Source organism: Hemibagrus wyckioides, linkage group LG27, assembly GCF_019097595.1.
Source record: "Hemibagrus wyckioides isolate EC202008001 linkage group LG27, SWU_Hwy_1.0, whole genome shotgun sequence".
Lineage (NCBI taxonomy): Eukaryota > Metazoa > Chordata > Actinopteri > Siluriformes > Bagridae > Hemibagrus > Hemibagrus wyckioides.
This window is the reverse complement of record NC_080736.1, coordinates 14,940,101-14,963,848: the sequence shown is the minus strand read 5'-3', so window position 1 is coordinate 14,963,848 and position 23,748 is coordinate 14,940,101. Positions and strand designations below refer to the sequence as shown.

General features: G+C 39.9%; 1 protein-coding gene across 2 annotated transcripts in view; it reads right to left on the bottom strand.

The window, feature by feature from the left end:
* Positions 1-5,925: 5,925 nt before the first annotated feature.
* The window catches only part of cdkl5 (cyclin dependent kinase like 5), a 43,647-nt gene continuing 25,824 nt past the window's right edge, over positions 5,926-23,748 (bottom strand). Inside the window, exons 6-19 of one of the 2 annotated variants that reach the window (XM_058382166.1) lie at positions 23,329-23,449; positions 23,123-23,182; positions 20,449-20,539; positions 18,378-18,567; positions 17,468-17,548; positions 16,847-17,013; positions 15,543-16,635; positions 13,331-13,432; positions 11,582-11,687; positions 11,303-11,426; positions 11,030-11,135; positions 9,049-9,165; positions 7,419-7,628; positions 5,926-6,455 (exon numbers count right to left, since the gene is read on the bottom strand). In XM_058382166.1, the coding sequence (XP_058238149.1) occupies positions 6,066-6,455; positions 7,419-7,628; positions 9,049-9,165; positions 11,030-11,135; positions 11,303-11,426; positions 11,582-11,687; positions 13,331-13,432; positions 15,543-16,635; positions 16,847-17,013; positions 17,468-17,548; positions 18,378-18,567; positions 20,449-20,539; positions 23,123-23,182; positions 23,329-23,449 (2,958 nt within the window). In that variant the 3' untranslated portion in view covers positions 5,926-6,065. The remainder of the gene's footprint in view (positions 6,456-7,418; positions 7,629-9,048; positions 9,166-11,029; positions 11,136-11,302; positions 11,427-11,581; positions 11,688-13,330; positions 13,433-15,542; positions 16,636-16,846; positions 17,014-17,467; positions 17,549-18,377; positions 18,568-20,448; positions 20,540-23,122; positions 23,183-23,328; positions 23,450-23,748) is intronic. The other variant, XM_058382167.1, reaches the window with a different exon arrangement.

Genomic DNA, 23,748 nt, shown 5'->3' with positions numbered 1-23,748 from the left:
TCTTCAATGGGCTCCTCCCACATTTCCATTAAGACTTGCTCATATAGCCGTTTCATACCATTGTCCTTCTTCCAACAGGAGAGGAAGTTATAAACCCCCTGAAGTTCAGTTCAGGCCCGTCACCCCCTGTGACCCAATTTACGCTCCAGTGCATGCAATTAACTCAACCCAACCTCGGCCAACATTATTATGCCGAATGGACCATATAACAACGGCTGCAGCAGCTTATAATGCTATTTACACCTGTTCCTTTTACTACTCAAACGCAATCGCAATTACCCTTCTCAGTAGATTTTATAACAATATAAAATATATTTAAAATTATCCAAATGGTTTTTGGAACTTTTACCTTAGCTGTTGTGCTATTTATTTAAAGATTCATGAACACACTGAACCCTTTCACATCCTTGCCATAGGTGTGATATAAATAATGGAAATAATTTGTTTTAGTTTTGAAAGCTTATTTTACAGATTAAATGCCTTTTCACGTTGTTCCAACAAATATGAACAGAGATATAACATTGACAAGCAAAGATGTGTTTAATGCAATGTTCCAGCTGCTTCTCAGCTCTTCTCATGTGACTCTCTCACCTTCTTTATCTGAGAGAATGTTGTAAGATGTCGTGGTTAGACAAGCATATCTACAATCACTGAAACCATGTGGCAAAATGTGCTGAAATGTAAGACCAGTGTTAAACTTTAACTTCCATAATGTATGTTTGGGTGAATGAATACAGTACAAACAGTGAAGCACGGTGGTGGCGGCACCACAACGTCAGACTACTTTTCTTCAACCAGAACTGGGGAATATTTCTTTTTAGCATGTCCACGAACCAAAACATACATCCAAATGACTTTGATCAATGTTTTTGAATAGAAATCTGAAACAGGCTGAGACGCCATGGAAGAATGGAAGAAGGTTTTTACAAGAAAGAGTGAGAAAATATTGACAAGACATGCTTTTAGACTCTCACCCAAAATGACAATGGCGTAATAGATTCAAAAGTAGTTTAAGGGTGTACAAACATGCACCTCAGTTATTGCAAGGTTTTTCGCAAGATTATCTGGGTTTCATTTTTATTACATCACAAAACCCATCCATTTTAAAAGATATATAAGAAAGTTTTTGTGTGTAGACTTTTTCCAGGCATTTAATAAGAAAAAAACCAGTAAGTCATTATTAGTAGGACATGATTTATTTCTCATTAATTACAGGGAATTATACAATAGAAATGCTTTTTTTTGTCTCAGACATGCCAATACTTGAAACAACCACAGCCAGAGGTGATGAATAAAAGAGTTCAGGTCACGTGTAACCGTATGAGAGGTATGAAAGTGAGATTTCTGGAAGCGTGTAATCAGTGTAGTCCAAATCAAATCCACAGCCTTTCCTTCCTGTGTCGGAGAGATCAGAGGTTGGAGGAAGTTTTGTATCCGGAATCAATGTGTAATGGAAAAAAAAAATAGATCCATAAACACACTGAATTCAGCAGTTCAACCCCTGAGTGACTCTCACACACTCACACACAAGCATCTAATAAATACACCTGCGTCCTCTGACCTTCATATTCACACACACACACACACAACTAATTTCTGAAATACTTTCTGCAACAATCTGTTTAAAAAGAAATATAAGGACAAAACTTTCAAAGGTAAAATGTATTTGAAAAAAAAAATCACTGGATCGTTGCTGATGGTCTGTATATGTTTGTGTTTATACACATTTGGCACAAAGGAGGAAAAATCCTAACCATAAAGTAAAAATAAATAAATAAATAATCATAATCAGAGAGAGAAAGGCCATCAAGAAATAATAATAATACTAATAATAATAATATCCTCACTACCATCATTAGGGCTCTAAATAAAAATGCTTTAATAGTAATAATAATAATAATAATAATAATAATAATAATAATAATAATAATAATAATACAAATGAACTAAATATATTAGAGATTTTGAGAAAGTTAGTCTCCTGTTTTAGGTCCAAAAAAAGATATTTTCTGTGGGGTTTTTTTTGTATCTAAACAAAATATTTGAAGAGCTTTTCATTTATTCAGAGTTTCTGTCATCATGGCAGTGATGGATTTTGGATGGATTTGATGAACAGAATCAACATTAGGAAAAGCCTTGAACTGGTGGTGCAAACGGTGCTAACAGTGGACGAAGGCTCTAAAGGAGACTGCGGTTATCAGGTTACTGGTTTTCATAAAATTCTCTTTCTCAGATTTTAAACAACAAGAGGGTTAAATCTAATCAGCTGTGGCGTTCACATGATAGATATAAATAGAAGTTCTACGATTTTCACATGGGAAACGATTTTTACTTGTTTTTATTAAATACCATGTATGAAGAAGGGCAGCAGTGCAGCGTTTATGTGGTGTTTTCTTTTCCCTTTACCCCCAACACACTCAAGAGTAGTGGATTCGTAGAGCACTAAATCACACGTTGCCTCCAGCAGTCGTCCTCCAGCTTAAATGTAGGTCACGCCGCTCGTAAACCCGCACTTAGGGACGATGCCAATCCTCATACTGTCTGTGCCAAACATGGGCTAATGCAAAAAAAAAAAGACTTGGCATTGCATTGGCACATGGTGTGAGCTGGCAATATGCCATGGTGGGTTATTATACAGTAAAAGACGCAACCAAATCGAACAAAACTAAAATAAAGAATTATACAAAGCACCACAGAATGATGACAGGATAATTTGATATTCATATTCATATTCTGAACAGTTTCTGATTTTACCCAAGAGGACCAATAATTCAATTTCAAACTCAGAACAAAATTACGTCAAAGTACACTATATTGCCAAAAGTTTCGGGACGCCGCTTCAAATCATTGAATTCAGGTGTTGTTTTTCAGAGGTTGAGCTTGGCCCCTTAGCTCCAGTGAAAGGAACTCTTAATGCTTTAGCATATTAAGACATTTTGGACAATTTTATGTTCCCAACTTTGTGGGAACAGTTTGAGGATGACCCCTTCCTGTTCCAACATGACTGCACACCAGTGCACAAAGCAACATCCATAAAGACATGGATGAGTGAGTTTGGTGTGGAGGAACTTGACTGACCTGAACAGAGTCCTGACCTCAACCTGATAGAACATCTTTGGGATGAATTAGAGTGGAGACTGTGAGCCAGGACTTCTTGCCCATCATCAGGAGGAAGAGTCAAAAAATCCCATAAACACACTCCTACACCTTGTGGAAAGCCTTCCCAGAAGAGCTGAATATTACATGTGCATGTAAAGGCAGATGTTCCAAAACTTTTGGCAAAGTGAATCTTTATAGTCTTTAAATGCCATGATGTTGACTAAATAATGACAGAATATAAGTGATATGGTTAAAAAAATCTTTAAAACAAAACCAAGCGATTTAAAATGGTGCAAAATCTTCACTGTAGGTTTTAATGTCGCACACCACTGTAAAGTTGCCCAGTTCCCCTCGACAAGTCATAAAACAAACCCATACTCAGTTCAGTTGTCTTAGAAAGCAGTCGTGATACAAGATTTACACTGAGTGGTCAGGGGGGATTTGCCATTTAGAAAACACCAAATGGGCACAAAACACTTCACTTGGGAGAAATACAACTTTAAAGTGCACCATTGGTTAAAAAAATGACTATAAATAACACAAAAATAAACATCTTTAAACTCCCAGTTAAATATCTCTTTCCATTTCTTTTAGGGATCTCTCTTGAATATAATCTTTGATCGTCGTCATTAAATCCATTTAAAGGAGTAAAATATTTCTCATTATCTCAATATTGCTCCTTTTTTTTTTTAAATAGGATAAAATTAATCTCTCATCATTTTTCATATTCTCAATCTTATATACACTCTCTCTGTATATTATATATCTGATATAGGAACATCTCTGAGGCTGAAATGTATTCAGTGTTACATATGTTTTGAGTGATCTCTTGTTCAAAATAATTAAAAAATATTCACACTCATGTTATATTATTTGTAAAGTCAATATCCTGAAAATATTCCATTCCTGTTAACACGTCCTCATTGACTTCTGCGTCCGGCTCAGTAGAGCACGTCACCTTAGGTTTTAGATCGCTGACTATAATGTAGTATTCCTTGACTGATATTTAAAACCATGAGGTTGCTAACTGTCTACTATAAAGTAACAAACAACACCACATCTCACGTGTACAGTGGATATGGTTGACGTGAGGAAAAATCGGTGACAGGGTGGTGTGATGCCTCCTGATGGACAGCTGATAAAAGCTTTTTTTTTTTATAATCACAATAAATGTTACGGAACATCCAAAAAACAAGCTCCTGTTATCACTTATGCTATAGCAACAATCATACCCTTTTTATTCCCTGTGTAAGTTCTTACTATACAAACTCACAGCATTTAGATAAACTGTGCTTCTGCTATACAAATTTAATACACACCTATGGACCAGAACTACAGCACTGTGCTGTAACTTCATCCTCAAATGTGTCTCCTACATCCCATGCTCCGATGTCTATTGTTCACTTTTCTGGTCATGAGCTTCAGAATCTTGAAGCCTGCACTGTGTATACATATGTTTAAAAAAAAAGGAGAGATTTCTCTGATGTAGTTCATGCTAAGTAAACAAAAGTCTTACAAGGGTACATAAAATAACGGTCTCTTATTGGTTGATGCCAAGGAAATGATTTCTATTTGTGAAAGTAGGAGTATTTTGGCTTTGTTTATTGCCCAAATGTTTCTGACTTCCTTTGTGTGGCTTGCAAGATTATTTCATATACACCGATCAGCCATAACAGGAAAACCAGTGCAAATGTTGTTCAGGAATGGTTTGAGGAACGTGACAAAGAGTTCAAGGTGATGACTTGGCCCAGATCTCAATATGACCGAGCGTCTTTGAGATGCACTGGACAAACTACACGTCTTGGTGCTGGATACCTCAGCACACCTTCAGAGGTCTTTGAAGTTGAGTTAAGTAGCCTTTATTTTCACGTATACATTACTGCAAAGTGAAATTCTTTCTTCACACATCCCATCCTTGAAGAATTGTGGTCAGAGTGCAGGGGCAATCATTATGCCACTGAAGCAGGAGGGTTGGGAGCCTTGCTCAAGGGCAGTGCTAGGGATTGAACCCCGATCTTCAATGTTATGGCTGATGAGTGTATAACCTTATCTTGCTCATATGTACACTCATCACATGCACAGAGTATCCCAAAGGGGAAATGACAAAGGCGAGTCAATGAGGAAACGTGAAAAACAATATTGGAAAAACCTGATGATGTGCAGAGGCGATCGTCAGGCATTCGATACCGACACCAACCCAATCACTGAACTAATCACGGACGAGCTTCTACTGTGGCCTGCAGCCCATTTTTTCAGCCATGCAGACTTGGTTTGGCTTACAGCTCAGATTGTATGGAAAAAAGTAAAGAAAATTAAAGCAAAAGGAAGTGCAAGCAGGAAAAAATAAACCTGTCATTGTATAGCTGGAGATCATGTGATGAGAGTTAGCCTCTGACAGTGTAGCTTCTGTGTTAATGGGCAGTTAGATCTCAAGGAGCTCTGAAAATTTGAAAGTTGAGATGCCTAAGTGTCCAGGCAGTAGAGGATTTATAACAGAACAAACTGTTGTAATAATAATAATAATAATAATAATAATAATATGTACCATTTGTTACAACAATAAAATGCACTCTGTACAATGTAAATATTAAATATTAAGACACTCATAATTAATTAAATAATCTCCATGAAATATAGAATTATTACACAATAAATATTTATACATTCTCTGGTGTATAAACTAAAGCTCTTACTATTCCACGGTTAATTTACCCCCCATCCCCCCTGCTGATAAATTTCCTTATACAAATACTTGAATACATCATCAATGTCAAGAACTGAAAACTGAACCCATTAACAGTAATACAAATTCTATCAAAGGATGTGAATGATTTAAAAAAAAAAAAAAAAAAACTCAAGACATGATTAGTGCCACCTTCTGGCCAGAGATGTCATTAAGTGCGGAAGTGATATTGGTTTTGCAGTTACCCCCAAAGAGTAAAAAGAGAGAAAGAACATGTCTGCCCCTACAAAGCGGTTTCTTTCAGGTCATTGAGGTTTGGCATCCGTGGACGAGCAGCCCTGGCGAACCCGATGCCATTTTGCCCAGCTTTGCTGGCCATTTGGTCGGGGTAGGGAGCCGGGGCATGCCAAGCGGACTCTATCTGCCCTGGCAGAGGGTAGTTGTGTGGCTTTCGGCTCTTGGTGTTGGGAGTGATGCTGCCCACCGGGATGGCCCGTGCTTCAGGCATGCTCGGAGGTGCTGCTTTAGGTGGCGGGTTGGGAAGTGGCTGGAAACGTACATCAGACGAGCGATCTGGAGCAGGAGGAGGAGGAGGAGGCTGGCTAACAGCTGTAGAGGACGAAGGTGGAGAGGAGAGGTGCAGGAACTTACGCAAAGACCTAAGAGGTTGGTTCTGAAGGTAAATAAAAACAGAGGAAATTAGTCAACATAATGCCCATGTGAAAATTCCTGTTTACTTCCAAGTAGTATTTCTCATCAAAAAGATTTCTGTTACAAACGCAGATTTATTTTTTCCACACAATTATTTTGCGTGTTATATTGCAGGGTGCCAATAATATTAAAGTTAATAAGCAGAAGTCTCAGAATGATGAATCCAAAACACAAGAATTAATTTAGATGTGTAAGAATTAAATACTAGTCTCTGAGTCACAGCAGTTAAAAATACCCCTGAACCACAGAAATTTAGAACTATAAAGGTTCAGATTAAATTATACGAATTCCAAAGTAAAAGAATTCAGGAGTATAAAGAGTCAGAATTATAAGAATTTAGAACTATGATAATCCAGAACTATCCAACTTCCTTGATAAGAGTTCAGACCTGTAAGGATTCAGATCTATAATGAGCTATAAGAATTCAGAAGTATTCCGAGTCAGAATTATAAGAATTTAGAACTGCAAGAAAGCAAAAATATAAAGAGTCAGGATTCTAAGAATTCCAAAATATAATAATTCAGAAATATGAGGAGTCAGAATTATGGTGATCCACAACTACAAGAATTCAGAAATTTAAAGAGTCAGAACGATAAGTATACTGAAATATGATAATTTAGAACAAACCAAATTCAGATATATTAGGATTCAGAATGATAAGAATTCAGAACAATGATGATGCACAGCTGTAAGGATTAAGGATTAAGAATTCAGAACTATAAACATTTATATAGAACATTTTTAGTTTTAGAAGTTTTCACATGGATGTATGATGATATTCTGAAGTCTGAAGTTTGAGTCAGAACTCTAAGAAGTCAGATCTAGGTCAGTCAGGTGCAGATCCATAAGGATATGCAATCAAAGACAATTTTGTGGCTCAATAAATAAATAAATAAATAAAAAAAAACATGAAAGAGTTTCTTGCCTGAGGTTGCACATTTGTATGTTTCTCTATAGGCCAGGTGTTATCTCTGTCTCGTTCTCGCTCATGCCCTCGCTCTCGGTTCCTATCCCTGTCACGGTCTCTGTCTCTGTCCCGGTCTCTGTCCCGGTTCCGGTGACGGCTGCTGTGGTGGGACGAGGACTTCACTGGTCTCTGAAGCACCAGCTGGTCCTGTTGGCCTTCAGCTGCAACCTGGCAACCGTGCAGACAAAAAAAAACAGTGTGGGAAAAAAGAACCGAAACCACAGCAACAATCGAGAAAAATCAAGGAGAGGGAAACTAAAAAAAAAAAACACAAATTACGTGCATGAAGCCAGAAGGCTGGGAGTGTGCATCAAATCCCTTCCTATATATAATTAGAATACATATACACTCACTGTCCACTTTATTAGGAACATTCATGCAGTAATCTAATTTCTCCAGTCGTGTGGTAGCAGCAATATGCAATAAAATCCAAGAGATTTAGTTAATTTTCATATCAAACATCAAAATAAAGAAAAGGTGTGATCTCTCTGACATGATTATTTGTAGCAGATGGGCTTGTTTGAGTTTCTTTTTTTCCCTCACACAGTATTTACAGTTTATTCAGAATAGTGTGAAAAACCAAAAACATTGATTGAACGTTCTTTGAGAGAAAATGCCTTAAGAGAGGTCAGAGGAAAACAGTCTGATTGGTTGAAAGTGCCAGGAAAGATATAGTAACTTCAATAACCGCTCTTTTACAGGCTTGGAGAGCAGAAAAGCATTATGCACCAAAACATCAAACTGTGAGCTGGATGAGCTACAACAGCAGAAGGCCACATTGGGATCTATATTTGTCAGGAAGAACAGAAATCTGAGGCTATCACGGGCTCAGACATGTTCAAGGCTGACAGGAATAGATCCTGATGTGGTCTTCTGCTGTTGTAGTCTGTCAGAATGCTAAGACAAAACTCAAGCTCTTGATCTGCATCTGCATGATATTTCTGCTGCTGCCACATGATTGGCTGAATAGATAGATTAGTTCAGGTGTTCCTAATAAAGTGGCCAGCAAGTGTATATTAATATGCACTCACACTGTGAATTTAGCTGGATTATTAGGACACACCCAGCCCCTGTCTCTACTAACTAGTGTATATATGTTTGGGTTTTTTTTGTTGGGTGGGGAAAAACACATCGTGTTCCATTCTCCTGTACTGTCCAGCTTCTGGAGCATCGTAAGGGTAGCTGTGCATCCACTGTAAGCAGGCACTGCTGAAGTTTCATGCATCTGATGACATGCTTGTGCTGCTAGACTAGCAGGAATGGTAATGACGTTTCACATGTTGAAACACTCGGGACCAGATCCGTAAAATCAGAACGCATGCTTTGTAAGAATTTCTATTATTCAGAACTGAATGTATATAGAACCATGCGGATTCAGAAATCTAAGTATTTACTCTGGTAATGAGAGCTGGTGATGTTTACATGAATCTGGGCCCAATGCTCCTGGTGTCACATTGAACAAACACTACCGGTTAGCTAAAAACAAAAAGAGGTGATGGCTACATTTATAGACACATGCAGTGGAGACTCTGGTGTGATGTCAACAATGCAAATGATGTGAAGTGGGACGGTTCCATGAGTGCTGTACCATGGGCTGAGCAAGGACAGGAAGCACAGAGGAGTTATGCTTTAAGCTATTCTTTGAGTTAAAGAGGGGGAAAAGGCTTTTCTTGATGCTCGGGTTCCTTCCCTCGCGGCCCTCCGTCTGGAATATAAGACGCAGAAAAAGGCCAGCGGCTCATTGCAGGAAGAGACAGACATGTTGTTGTTTTTTTTTGTAGAAAGCAGCAGATGAGATGAACATACGGACCCATGGCTTGGAGTTTGCACACAGAGCACATTTTTTGGATGAGAGGCAGATTTCCATCACAGACACACTGCTTGGGTCTGCTTATGACAGTCTGAGGGTATGGGGGTGGGGTGAGGGGGCTACTGGGGGTAATGCTATAAACATTATTCCCCATTATGTCCTTATCTGGATCTGAGTTTGAGGGGTTTGAGCTGAATTCGTTTTACTGATCATAGCATGTAAGTAAATTAGGCTAGCTTATTGCTTCTCCAATAAATAAATTAAAATTATTAAATTAAATGAGAACTGATATAAAAACCAAACACGGCACAGAATATCATAGGTTAGCATTAGCTTTATATATGGCTTGAGGCTAAGAGAATATCACAGATTAGTATTAACATTACATAATGTAGCGTTCTAATAAGGATAATAGTATACCATATGCTAGCATTAGCTTTAGATAATCTGGCTTTTTATTAAGAGAATATCACAGACTAGCATTAGCTTTCGATAATGTGGCTTTCTATTAAGGCTAACAAAATATTACAGACTAGCATTAGCTTTAACTAAAGTTGCTTTCTTATAAGGCTACTAGAGTATTACCGGCCAGAATTAGCATCACATGATGCAGCTATTAAGGATATTAACGCTAATCCTATAAATGATATTAAGAGATATTTAGAGAAAATGTATTTTCGCTGAACCCAGATTGGTATAGCTTGTGGTTGACTAGCTAACTAGCAGGACTCCATTTTGCTGCATGTGCATATGCATCATCAAGCCATTTATCACTGATTTCATTCATTTGGTATAAATTAGAAGAGCTAAAGGAGTTAAGAAGTGAAGAATAGTTTAGAAAGCTTATTGAAAGATGATTGGACAAAAGGAAACGTGGACTATTCATTTAGTATATATTTCTTACAAACACATACACGTACACTGCTGGCTAAGAGACAAACACATACCAAGCGGCCCAGAGAGACAGCACACACATAAAAGACACAAAGCAATCCTCCTTGCAGCTGTTATAGGAAGTTTCCCAATTTTCTGTAATAATACTGAAAGTGGCGGAAAATTAGCATTAGGTGTTAGGCTAAGCGGTTCCCATTAAGATTTTAAATTTATTACATCATGATTTTTCTTGGGTGGACAAATCAGTAGTCAGTTGAACTGGACATACAGATCTTCTGCCTAATTAGCTTTTTACTTATATAATATTATAAGAGCTAGAGAAAAGAATTTTTATTATTTATTTATTTTTTCCTTTGGCATGGAAGCTAAACTTAATGTGCTTTGGGCTTTTGTGATAAACCTCGGTGTTGTAACTATAGAGTGAGCTTCTAAATCCCACCGCCTGCTGTGTTACACTCACTAGCTGGGAAACATGACGGAAGTTTGATAGTAGAACAATATTTCCCGGTCAGACTAATTAGCATGTATGGTTGACAGCTGATCGTTTTAGAATCAGAAAAAGTCTAGCACAAAGCCATTGTATAATTGTCCTTCTAGCATGACACAAAGCCACAACATTTCGAGAGAAAGATTCTGGTTCAAAAAAATACTTGTGATACTTGCAGCACGGTAGAGCTTTTACTCGCTTTGCGGGCTAGCTACTGATTTGTCATTTGTCCAACCGAGATAATGTTCTCTTTCAGTTATCCGAGTTTAATTCTCTGCTATGATTCCCATTTAAATTACACAAGACCACTGCATAGTTTAAATGGTTATCAGACAGAATCTAGTTGATTGGTAAATAACTGAAAAGTGTTAGGCTCACTGGTTGCGACTTCTTCTTTTTCTTCTTTATTGCTCTAAAGAAACCCTGTTTTTCCTTCTGTTTTGGAATCTCCGGTGGGTTCAGAACCATCGCCTCCGAGTTATTCCTGTAATCAAATTCAAAAGATATATAGTGTGAGATGCTTCTAGACTTTTGAGACAAAATCATTATTGACAATGTCCCATTCTTCTGAAACTGATTCTGGAAAAAAAATGTGAAAATGCTGTGCTACTTATATCTGCTGATTCAGGCATGCTAACAGTGAGGACTCACCAGGGGTCAAAGTTTGTCTGGCGTTTGGAGTGGTTGGCCATGACAGCGCTGTCTGCCGATACGGGTGGAACTCTGCTCTGAGCTGCACTGTCATGAAAGGAATTGTCTGGTCGTGGAGAAGGAACTAGGGTATACATGAGCACACACACACACAATACCCAATACATAGTAAGTAGCTCGTTCAACCGGGCACTAATAGGATATAAAAAGTAAATCTACATTCACATGATTAGCATACTGAAAGTTTGAGATTTATTCTCCCTCCATATTACAGAATACCTCGGTAAAAGCTGCCCACTCGGCGTGGCATAGAATCACTATAAATCATCCGGTTCTCCTTGGAGGAGGTTCCATCTTCCATATGTGGATCGTGGTACATCCCAACCTTCAGCAATGGAAGAACAGAATGTAGTAAAAATAAATTTGCTTCACACTACCTTTTCTCATATCATATGCCCTATATATAGTGCACTGTGTTGGAAAAATTTGAAATCATCTCTGATGACATTGTGGAAAACATCCAGCCCAGAAAGCAGATGATTCTAGGCAGAAATGATTGGTTGAAGGTTAGTTATAGCAACGGCAACTGTAAGGAATCACACAGATTTCACAGCATTTGGAATCTGGGCAAAGAAAATAAAGCACCAAGTCTTTTAATTCGGCTTGTCCATAGTAGTCCTTTTTCATGCCATCTTGATGCAGAACATTGTAAAACTATGGTTCCGCCAGCAATGCATATTTCCTCATTTGGGCAAGATCTGAGACCCCTGATATCTGGTGGAAAACAACTTGAAAAAGTTTGATGCACTGGAAAGGTAGGTCTGAAAATTAATATTTTAAAATTCAGTTATGGCGTGGTCATGCTGCCATGTTTTTGTCATTTCATCACCGTCATTCAACTGTTGCATCTATTTGTTACTTGGGTGTGCATTTGCAAAATCCTGCATTGCCCTGCATGTCTAATTAAATACCCTAGCACCTAATGCCATATATCCTGGGGTACCTAATGCAGTATGCCATTTGAAGAAGCTGCATAGCCTATGCAATCAATTGAGAGTGGTTTTGTACCTATGTCAGAGGACTGACAGCAACATGCTTCCACCAAGTAAGGCACCTGACTTTGTAATATTTACTTGAAGAGTAGACTGCAAGAAGCTTCAGGAGTTTTATTGTCTGGCGGTCAAAGCAAAAAAAATATAAGTGAATATATGTAGCACAAATAAATCTGGAGGGCCAGTTATGAAGGGTCTACCTGCGCAAGGTAGACCGTACACCGGTGTCCCAATGGACTTTGCATAGGGTGCTCTTCTGTTCTCCATCTGTCCCTGCACTTTTAGTGGGGTCATATCCTCTCATGTGTTTTCATCCCATTGCTATGCTGATGACACCCAACTCATCCTCTCATGTCACTCATGTTTCTGCAGGGATCTCAGCATGTCTAGCAGTCATGGATGGCAGCTCATCAGCTGAAACTAAATCCTAGCAAGACTGAGCTGGTACATAGCCCTGGAGTTGCATGCTCATGCCAAGATCTTGTGATCTCTCTGGACAACTCTCAGATCTCAGAGCATGTGTCATGAAGGGAACTGTGGGGTAGTCTTGGGCAACCAACTATCCTTCTCACCTCACATCAGTAAACTGACTTGGTCAAGCAGGTCCTCCAATGTTCCTTTCACTACCATATTTCTACATTCCCTGTAACTTCCAGGAACCCACTTAATGACTTAACATACTCAAAACACCCTACTCTCCTACTGTCCAAGCTGCACTGGACCCACCATCTCTCAAAGTACAAGGAAGACATGCACCGTCTTCTATGTCCTGGCACCCAAAAGTTGGAATAAACTCCCCCTGGCTGTCCAAACAACTAAATCACTAAACACCAACCTCTTCACCAAACACTCAAGGCTACAAAGCACTCCTGGATGAGGGCATCTGGTAAATGTAAAAATAGCAACATAGTCTTGATATAGTCTGTTTACTGTGTGTAAATTGGGTTTGGAGGAGAATGCAGCTTAAGACTCAGACCTCATTTTTGGCACGTTGTGAGTGGTAGGAAGAAGTGTTGTCCCTTGTTGAGTCCTTAATCGGGCCATGAGAGTGAGGCTTCTCTTTCGGAGACTGTTCATTCTGTTAAAACAAACACAAAAATCAGGAATGTATTCATTCTGTGCAGTGTGTTGTTATATAGGTAGTAGCAGTCTTAGCCTTTTTGAGTCTATACAATGAAACAATATAAGGACAAAATGTTTTGTGTCCATCGGAAAGGTTTTTATACCTATACCACAATGATGTAAAGCCAATTGCAATCAAGGCCTTAGTCATAATCACCCATTTCAGAGGACCAGATGTTGTTGTACAATTTGCTACTCAGGTTTTTCTTGGTTGGCTACATCAATTCATGACTAGGATCAATAATTTTAATCAATAATGTTTTCTGGAGTATGCCACTGCTTTCGCCAAAAGCAGCGATGCAAAATGGGTTGCTTTAGAAAAACAATACACCAGCACCTTAACAAGATCTGATCTCAGAGGAGAACTGAACTGTGCTGGACACGGACACACACACACATACATAACACACACGCACAAAAAAAAAAAGAACTGAACTGTGAGGGCTCTATTACAAGTTTGGGAACCGCAAGCCCTGCATCAAGTACTAATCAAAATTAGTTATGGGGTTAGGGTTAGAAGGTTAGGGTTAGACTCGAAGTTAGGGTAAGAGGGTTAGAGTTAGACTCAGAGTTAGGGTTAGACTCAGGATTAGGGTTAGACTTGTGGTAAGAGTTAGGGGTAAAGTTTTAGGGTTAGGGGACAGGGTCAGGGATAGACTCATTTTTTTAACCATACCTTTTAGGTCTAGTGTCAGGTGTAGTAGAGTATTCGAGTTGCTTTTCCCCCCACATAACTTTCTTATCATTGTTATTTATAAAGTTTTCTCAGTAATATCTTTTGGAGTCCATGGAAAATTGAAAATTATTTGCCAAGAGGAATGGCCAAATTCAAATGTACATGTGTAACTATTATTTCACAGTAATGATCTTCCTTTGCCATGACAAATATGGTAAACTCGAGACAAATTTCTGCTGATCTCATCAAGGAGCCTTAGCATCAGACATTTGTTAGGATAAATTATATACGGTTGAGCCCTGATATACAAATCAAAGAGACATCTGAGCCGCATCTGTAGCCCTGTAGTCAAAGCAAAACTTAATAGCTTGCCACTATATCTTGCTGTAATGTGCTCTAACTTTCTTTATCTGGAACGGCACATGCTGCTGCATTCTGAACACGCTGATGCTTCATTAAAGACACAGCAGGACCGCTGGCAACATTTTATAATATAGCAGTTATAAAAGCATGCGCTAGTTTGTCAGCATCACGTAAGGTTAGTGTTTCTTGTTTATCTTTCTCAGTGGAGAATACGCAGTTTTTTGCAGAAATTTGCTACTGGAATTTAAAGCAGCATTTGGGTTACACCAGGTTCTTAACTGCAGCATTTTTTAACTTGATTGAGCTCTTGGTTTATAGTGACACCCATTAATGTAGCTTGAGGTGCCGTATTGAGCTTTATGTGGCTTTAATGCTCTTGTTGTTGCTGTGCGATGTGAAGTGTATTGGCCTTTATCATCATTAGAGCAGGAAAAGGTGCATAATGATTTGCTGTTAGTCTGCAATAACCATCAAGGTTATATTCCTTGGAGAACCTATTGTCTTTGGGGTTGGAGGTCTCATGTTTTGTAAATCCAGCAGTATTTCAACTATGTTCCTAGCACTATCTGACATGAAGTTGTGAGACATTTACTGGGTTAACAGTACGATATCATTTTCAATTAGAGGGCAAAGTACTGCCTTGGCTCATTATCCTAGCTTGAATAGGAAAATGACACTGTGGTTAGTCATCTATAACAGAGATATGAGTAGGACTGTGACTAAGTGACACTCTAACTCTTAGCAAGGAACAAATGTCCATGTATGTATCTACATACACTAGCATTTGTCAGATTCTATTTGAAAGAAGTTTTTTGGTAGTTTTTTTTATAGCAGAAATTTCACCAAATACAGATAAGTAAGATTAGCATGTATTCCATCTTCCATATAAAATCAAGTTTTCTGATAACTAAACAACTATTATAAAATCTGTACACTTTTTGTAGTGGACTTGTGGTCCATACTGTGTAGGAAGACAGACAAGCAGATAGAGAGACAGACATTAATAATGACAAACAGAGAGTCTGACCCTGCTGAGTTCCTGGCTGAGCTCTTCTCTTGAAGAGCCATTTGGGTGGCGTGGTAATGTGCGGTGAGGCAGCTGAGGGGAAAGTAGCTGTAGGCTGCTGGCACGTGTTGGCGCACCCTGGCCCACTGACAGCCCAGTGTCCTGACCATGGGTCCTGTGGCGCTCACGACGCACATACATAGAGTGCCTGTGGGGGCGCTGCTGAGACGAGAAGGGGCTGGTATAGCCCAGGCCATAGGGGAAGGATTCGTTGGGGGCAGAAAGTGAGTGATTGTGCACGCCTGCGGCTCCAGCCACCATGGAGGGATCCAGAGTATCTGGCACTTTGGCTTCCTCGGGTAATTTTTTGCGGCCTGAGGAGTGGTGCGAGTCCAGGGTGCCACCCTCCATGCGAGGGTTGGAGCGCCCTGCTGGGCTATGACCCTGGTGATCTGAGCCGGAGTGCCGCTCTGTTCGGGGGCTGGCAGGGGCGGCGTTTAAGTCCAAACAGCTAGTCGGGAAGTACCGGGAACCAGAGCTCGAACTGGGCACGGTCTCCTCTAAGTGAAGGCGGGGCTCAGCCAGGTTTCCAACAGACTTCGCGTCACTCAGAGTGCCATGGCTTTTGGACAGGCCAAGGTAAGATGAGGTGCTCTTGGAGGATGAGGACGAGGGCATAGAGCCATGCGAGCTCTCCATGTAACCATGACGCCCATGCTTATCGCTAGACTGCAGAGTGCTTGTTTTGCCCTCCAGAAAAGAGGATGATGGCTGGCGGTTTTGTTTGGACGATTTGAGGTACTTGCCAGTGGAAATGTCCACCCCGCCAGTGGTCTTGGGCCCCAGAGTGAAGTCAAACTCGGTTTTGCCTTTGGCATCCTTGGGGCTCAAGAGATGTGGCAGATTGTTGTTGGCCAGCTCTTTGCTGCAAGAGATCGAGCGGCTCAGCGTCTGGCTCTGGTAGCTCTTGGGATGCAGTGTAGGGCTCAAGCTGGCTCCCATGGGCACTCCACCGCCATTCAAGAAGCCTTCGGTGCTCCGGCGCAAGTCTTCATGGCGCGGCAGCGACGAGCAGTCTTTACTGTTAGAACGACGATGACTAGAGCTCTTACTTCTGCCGAAAGAGAAATGGAGAGAAAAGATTACAAAAGATCAAGACTTGTATATCATACATAATCACATCGCCATAATTCCTTGACTTTCAGTAAAGCCTATTAAGTGCAAACTGCGTGTTTGGCTTACCTTCAGTGGACAGTGTCACCTGGACAGTTTTGATTAGTACATAAATACATGCTAATATGTGTCACAGTGTGGAGCTAGCTGACCGGCTGGGAATGGTGTTGTCCCCGTGGTACGGTTTCCTCTTGGAGGAGCGAGGTGGCGTGGGAGATGGTGGCGCAGGTCGCTCAAGCACTCGCAGTGCCTGGAACACGAGGTGGTTCAAACACTGCTCGGTCAGAAAGCGCTCCGACGGGTTCAACAGCAGCAGGTTCTGAACAGGAGTCAGAATCAGATTTAGAACAGCAAAGCAAAACTGCTAAGCACAACAAGCTGGCTAAAAGAAAGAAAAACAGCAAGCTATAAATGGTCCAAATTTGTATAATTATGTAGTAATTATGAAAACCTATTTATAACCGTGTGGGTGGAAGCTGTGGAACTGGTGCACAGGTGTTATCGTAACTGCCAAACCAATTTCTATGGCATTTCACAGAAAGGTTTTTCATTTTTTGGATTAACCCTAAACAGTAGTGCATACATTTGGACCCTGTATATGTATATCTATATATATTTTTTAGCATAATGAGATGCTGTGTTGTATCCCACTGAATATGTATAGCCCACCCCCTACTGGCCAATCAGCAATATATGATACATAAGTAAAAATGCTTGATAAAGATCTTCCCAATATCGATGAACTAAACTTAAGTAAATGGTGTAAGCCTTACCTTCATAAGATCCAGCATGAGTCCATTAATGATACCTAAGTATCTCCTCTCCAGGGTCTGAGGATGACTGACTGTAGGGAACTGTGTCATTTGATACAAAGACATGAGGAGGAGAAAAGAGAGCATGAGATAAAAGGAAACACCCTGTTGTTTACTTAAACCTTTTTTTATTCATTTCGTCTTTTGTAAGATTGAAAAAGATGGAGACAGAAATGGACTGCGTGTGACAAGTGCTAAAGCAATTCTGAGGGGCAAGCAGAAGCCAATTTCTCATCTTTGATTCACAGCTGGAACAGATACAATTCACCTGAGAAGAGAAGAGAAGAGAAGAGAAGAGAAGAGAAGAGAAGAGAAGAGAAGAGAAGAGAAGAGAAGAGGGGAAGAAAACAGAGGAGAGGGGAAGAAAACAGAGGCATAGAGAGAAGAGAAGACGGGAATAGAGGAATAGAGGAGGGGAAGAGGAGAGGAGAGGAAAAGAGATGATTACAGAGGAGTGGAGAGGAAATGAAAAGAGAATAGAGAATTAGAGTGCACAAGAAAAAAAGAAAGAAAGAGGAGAGCAAAGGAGAGAAAAGAAGAAAAGAGAAGAGACAAGACGAGAAGAGAAGAGAAGAGAAGAGAAGAGAAGAGAAGAGAAGAGAAGAGAAGAGACGGGAAGAGAAGAAAAGAGACGAGACAAGAAGAGAAGAGAAGAGAAGAGAAGAGAAGAGAAGAGAAGAGAAGAGAAGAGAAGAGAAAAGAAGAGGAGTAGAAAAGAGAAGAGGAGAGGAGAGGAGAGAGGAGAGGAAAGTAGAGGAGAGGAGAGGAGAGGAGAGGAGAAGAGAAAGGAGAGGAGAGGAGAGAAGTAGAGAAGAGCAGAGTAGAGTAGAGGAGAGGAGAGGAGAGTAGAGTAGAAAATGTTAGTTGTTACCCGGAGACCAGCAAAGCGGGGGTTGCTGTAGAAGAGCTTCATCTGCTCAGGAGGCAGAGGCCCCAGCACTTTCTGGATGGTGAAGAGCTGATCGATCTCACTTTCTCCCGGAAATAAAGGCTGTCCATCACTCAGCTCACCCAGAATACATCCCACTGACCACATATCCACGGCCTTTCCGTACGGAGCTCTGAGAGACACAGCCAAGCAGACTGATAGAAAGACAAATACCAGCTTTACATCTATTTCACAGGTTTACATGAACGCACACATTCTACTAAGTGAACTTGTATGACTAATAATAAATAGATGTACATTTATTGGAAGACATTTGTGGAAAAAGTCTACATTGTCACCACCCAAAAAAAGGTGAAGGGATCTTGAGTAAAGGAGAACTTTTACTAATGCTTGATATCATTATTTCAAGCATGAATGATCTCATTTTACTGCCAGATCATGCTTTTTTTCTAGAATTAAATGCTCGAAATGAGCAAAATGATCTGCTAATGAAACAAAATTAAAATAAGATAAAAAATGTATTTAAAACAAACCGTTACTATTCCATATTCAAGAACATCTTGTATCATCGAAAAATCCTCATCTGAAACTCCATCTAAATTAATACTATTCTCTACGTCACGGCTTCTCCGTTCCGGTCCTGGAGTCTGTACGCTCGTGCATTCTGTGATTTATATGCTGTTAAACACCTGCCTAAATAAATAATCAGCTAATTATCAGGTGCTTAATGAGCTGAAGCAGGACTGCTGGAGCTTTAAGGCCCTCCGATTTACAACTAGCAAACATATTAAATTGTCAAATTATCGTATCGGGCCGTATTGAAGACAAATTAGTTCGTCAGGATCGGAAAATAAGAACAATGAATACTGCAACAGTCACGTTCACTGATTGCCTGATGAGCAAAAACAAGCCTCTTATTACTATATTAGAAAATTAATCATTTTTTTGCTATGTCGTCAAAGGAAATGGCAACCGGAGAGATGAAAGAGCCAAAAGGACGGGGGAGGGACGAAGGATGAGGGAGAGATGGAGAAAAAGTGAGAGAGAGAGAGAGAGAGAGAGAGAGAGAGAGAAGAGTTGAGACATCAGACTGAAAGACACAGCTCTGCTCGGAGATGCGAAGAGAGGGAGGGTGAGAACATTCGAGTAGGCGGAATTTAAATGGCGAGACTTTTGGGAAAAAACCGGTTGTGGCATTCCCTCTCTCTCTCTCTCTCTCTCTCTCTCTCTCTATGCTATCTCCTCTGGTGGCACACACAAAAATATCAGTCTAAACAACAATAAGCAGCTAAAAAATCTCTCAGCTTCCAGAATGATCTAGAAATTTCGTTTCCATAAACCAAACTATATCCTATTTTTTCATGTTCCATATTCGCTCTTCTTGTGAAACGATGATGTAAAGCTCCAGCTCGTTTTATATATAAATCTACCTCTAGATTTCTACAAAACTGCTTTGTCACAAAAAGAAATCTGTTTATTACAACAAAATGAAAACAGAAAGCGTGTCCCAATTTGCATATTTGTGCAAATTGCAAATTCGTGCATACCAGTGTCTAGTGTAAACAGGTGTTAGGTTAGGTGTTTACACTAAAAATTCCACTTCAGACATGGAACATTGGACGCTTCATTAAGTCAACACTCGTAGCTTTGCTTACATAGGTGAAAAAGGGACGGGGCTACCAGGTGCTGACGCTGGATAAGAAAACATTTTCATTACGGCCAACGACACTTCATAATTTCTTACAACCATTTAAAAAAAAAAAAAAAAAAAGTAGCCCCTATTGTGTGATTGTGTAGTTTCACTTATATTTCTTGTTAGTGTTCCATTTCAGATGATACAAGCCTTCTAAAATGTATCCAATAGACTTTTAGTGCATAGTGTAAGTGCATAGTGTGTAATGGGGATGCAGCTTTAGATCTATGGACCTTAGCGGCATCAGGGAGTGGAGGGACACACTTCACCAGAAATCAGTCATTTGTTTTTCTACATCCTACTGCAGAGCTTAATCGCCTTTCAGAATGAAAAAGAGGGAAATAATTGCATGGCACTCACCCGAGAAGAAGCTCAGGAGATCGGTACCACCTGGTGGCCACGTACTCTGTGTAGTTTGCGTCGCTGCCTTCCGAAAGATTCCGGGCGAAACCTAGAAAGAGGGAAAATTCAGAATGAGAGACAAAAAAAGAGAGCTGGATGGTGAAGAAGAGTGAGGAAGTCGAGGAACCTGACATATAGATCTACAGGAAGGTCTAAATGCCGGTTTCATCAGAATTTACTCAGTCGATCCTTTGAGCCGTTCAGTCACATGACCTGTTGTATCGCATGCTGTTTGCTTCACTGACACCATGACACCGTGTACTCCAGATGGTAACACGTCTACGCTCCAAACACAGTGTGCCTTAAGTGTCTCTTAATGACTAACACCTGACATTTGTATCGTTGTGTTTATACACAGGATGGTGTCTAAGGTAATATGCAGTTTAAGGCATTTCAACTTTTCAAGAATACAAAATACAGGGTGATATTTACGGAGGGAAAAACAACTGGGAACAACCACTGTGCTGGTGAATTAATAGAACTAACGTGAGGGTATTAACCTTTTTTCCCAGTACACTGGTGTTCCAGTACACCAGCAGAATGGAAATCGACTCATGGGACGTTTTCAAAGCCGTCTCAGAAGACTAGAGCTTATTATAACACATACACATGTGATGGTTTGGTGTCCACAAAAGTTTATTATTAAAATGTAACTTAATGTGACTGACATTTCGATCAGAGTTTCCCACAATCCCCTGCACCCCACAACAAACCTCCCATCAGATCACGAGAAACCCCTATCCTGGATGGTGTGTGTTTTCCGTATCAATGTTTCCAGCCAGTCTTTAGCGTCTTTAGAGTCTTTGCCTATGTGTATTTAGCGTACAGTCAACATTAGACAATGTAAAGCAAAAAACTATGAAAAAGAACTATACATAAATAAATAAACATATAATCGGACTATTATGATAAGGAGAGACGAGAAGGGGTAACGTGAACGTGACTGTAGAATATTCACACTCGATTAATCGAGCCGGGGCTAAAAATAAAAGTGTTTCAAAAGAAGTCTGCTGTGACTCATGTGCATTCTCCATGGCACTCACTGAGCTGCCTAATCATATAATACGTGACTTTTCACTTTTCAGGCAATTATGTTCATCTTCCAGCAGGTGGGGTATTATTGTCTTGGTGAGAACCATCACATGCAGTACTCTCACACTTGTGGGCTTTTAAATATCAAATGATATCACTTCAACATATTCAAAGCGTACAGTGTGTTGCGTTAATCACTGTATTCGTGAGGTCAGTCTGCGGTACTCGTGAGAATACTATGACTGTCCAGGGGCATGTAGAAGTATTAAATACGGTTGCATCCAAAAGTATTGGAACAGCAAGAGCAATTCAGTTGTTTTTTCTGTAGAGCAAAGACATTTGGGTTTAAGATTATCTATCTATCTATCTATCTATCTATCTATCTATCTATCTATCTATCTATCTATCTATCTATCTATCGATCTATCTACATTTTGTATCAGACAGCCCACTTTTGAGGCAAGCAAAAATATAGGTATGCGTTACTGACAGATGTTTCTCGCTATTCAGGCGTGTCCTGTTTAAAGCAATAAATAGCACTGAGTATCTAGTCTCAGTTTCACCTGTGAAGGCTGTATTTGTTGTTAAAAGCCAGTATGAAGATCAGAACGCTGTCTATGGGAAGAAGAACAAACCATTTTAAAACTGAGAAAACACTGTGTATAGCCAATACAGATCCCTAACAATTCAGAATGTTCTGGAAAAGAAAGAAAGCTCTGGTGTACTGAGCAACAGACACTGACGAGGTTGGGCCAAGGAAAACAACAACAACAGCTGATGGCAAAAACATTGTGAGAGCTCTGAAGGAAAAATCCAAAACTACAGTCAGTGATATCACAAATAACCTCTACATGGAAGAGTGAAGGTACCACAATCCATCACTGGAAGAAGACTTTAAGGGTAGATATGTAGAGACCTGACCACAAGATGCAAAGCACTCATCAGCAGGAAGAACTCTCCAAAATGTGAAGGAAGAAAGGATCTCTTTATGATCCAGAACATACGAGCTCATCTGTGAAACATGGTGGTAGTAGTGTCATGGCTTTGGCTTGCATGGCTGCTTCTGGAACATTCTCACTAATCTTTACTGATGCTGTAACTCATGATGATAGCAGCAGAATGAATTCAGATGTCTGAAGTCTAATTTACAGAGAAATACATCCAATCTAACTGGAAAGAACTTCATCGTGGAGCAAGACGATGATCCAAAACACATTTCCAACACAAAGGGGGAAAAAAGCGGAAGACTGACCAAGTCAATTAGCAGACCTTAACCCAAATGAGCAGCATTTCACCTCCTGAAGATGAGACAGGAAGGAGAAACTGAAACAATCAAACTCTGTAAAAACCAACCATCTGGTGATGTCAATGAATCTCGGCCTTGATGAAGTTACCACAAGCAACCAAATATTAAAAGTTACTACTTTCATTTACTCCAAGACTTACTCCTGTCTGATAAAAGGTTTTTTTATGTTGTTTAACACATCTAGAAGCAAATACCCATCTTTTGATCTCAAACTCCAACCCGAATGTCTTTTGGGGGACAACAAATTGTCACGTTTATTGGACTAGATTGAGATATCTTCATCTTATCACTTACCAAAATCACACAGCTTCAGAATGTCATTGGAGCTGATGAGAAGATTTTCAGGCTTGATGTCTGCGAAGGAACACAGAAACTCATTCCATCAAATGTAAAGATTTAAGAAATACAATCAAATTAGACTTAAATGAGGAAACATAGACACACAGAATATATACAGTAACTGAATAAAACATCTTCCAAAGCCTTCCGGCTGCTTTTACCTCGATGTACGATCTCATTCTTATGGCACCAGTGGATCGCTTTAATCAGCTGATAAATGTAGTTGCGGACTTTATCGGGTGGAGCGCCATTGGGCATTTCCTCCAGAAGCTCCAGCATGTTCTACAGTGTTATACAACAACATAATCAATAAAGCTTACATTCTGACTCCGGGGCATTTCATGCTGCACGTCATTCTAAACCCTGCTTTTATTTAAAAAAGTTTTGTGCTGTTCGTATCCCATTATGCTCAGTGGCAGAGCAAATATGCAAATAAGAAGGTTTAGCCAGGTTTGAGGAAAGTACAGTGTGAAATATCTGATTATAACAAACAAGATAACCCAGGATTTCTTTTACTCTGGGGTTAGAGGGACGCAAGAAAACTTTTTATTTTATGTGTGAAAAGCTCTTTTTGTTCCTAT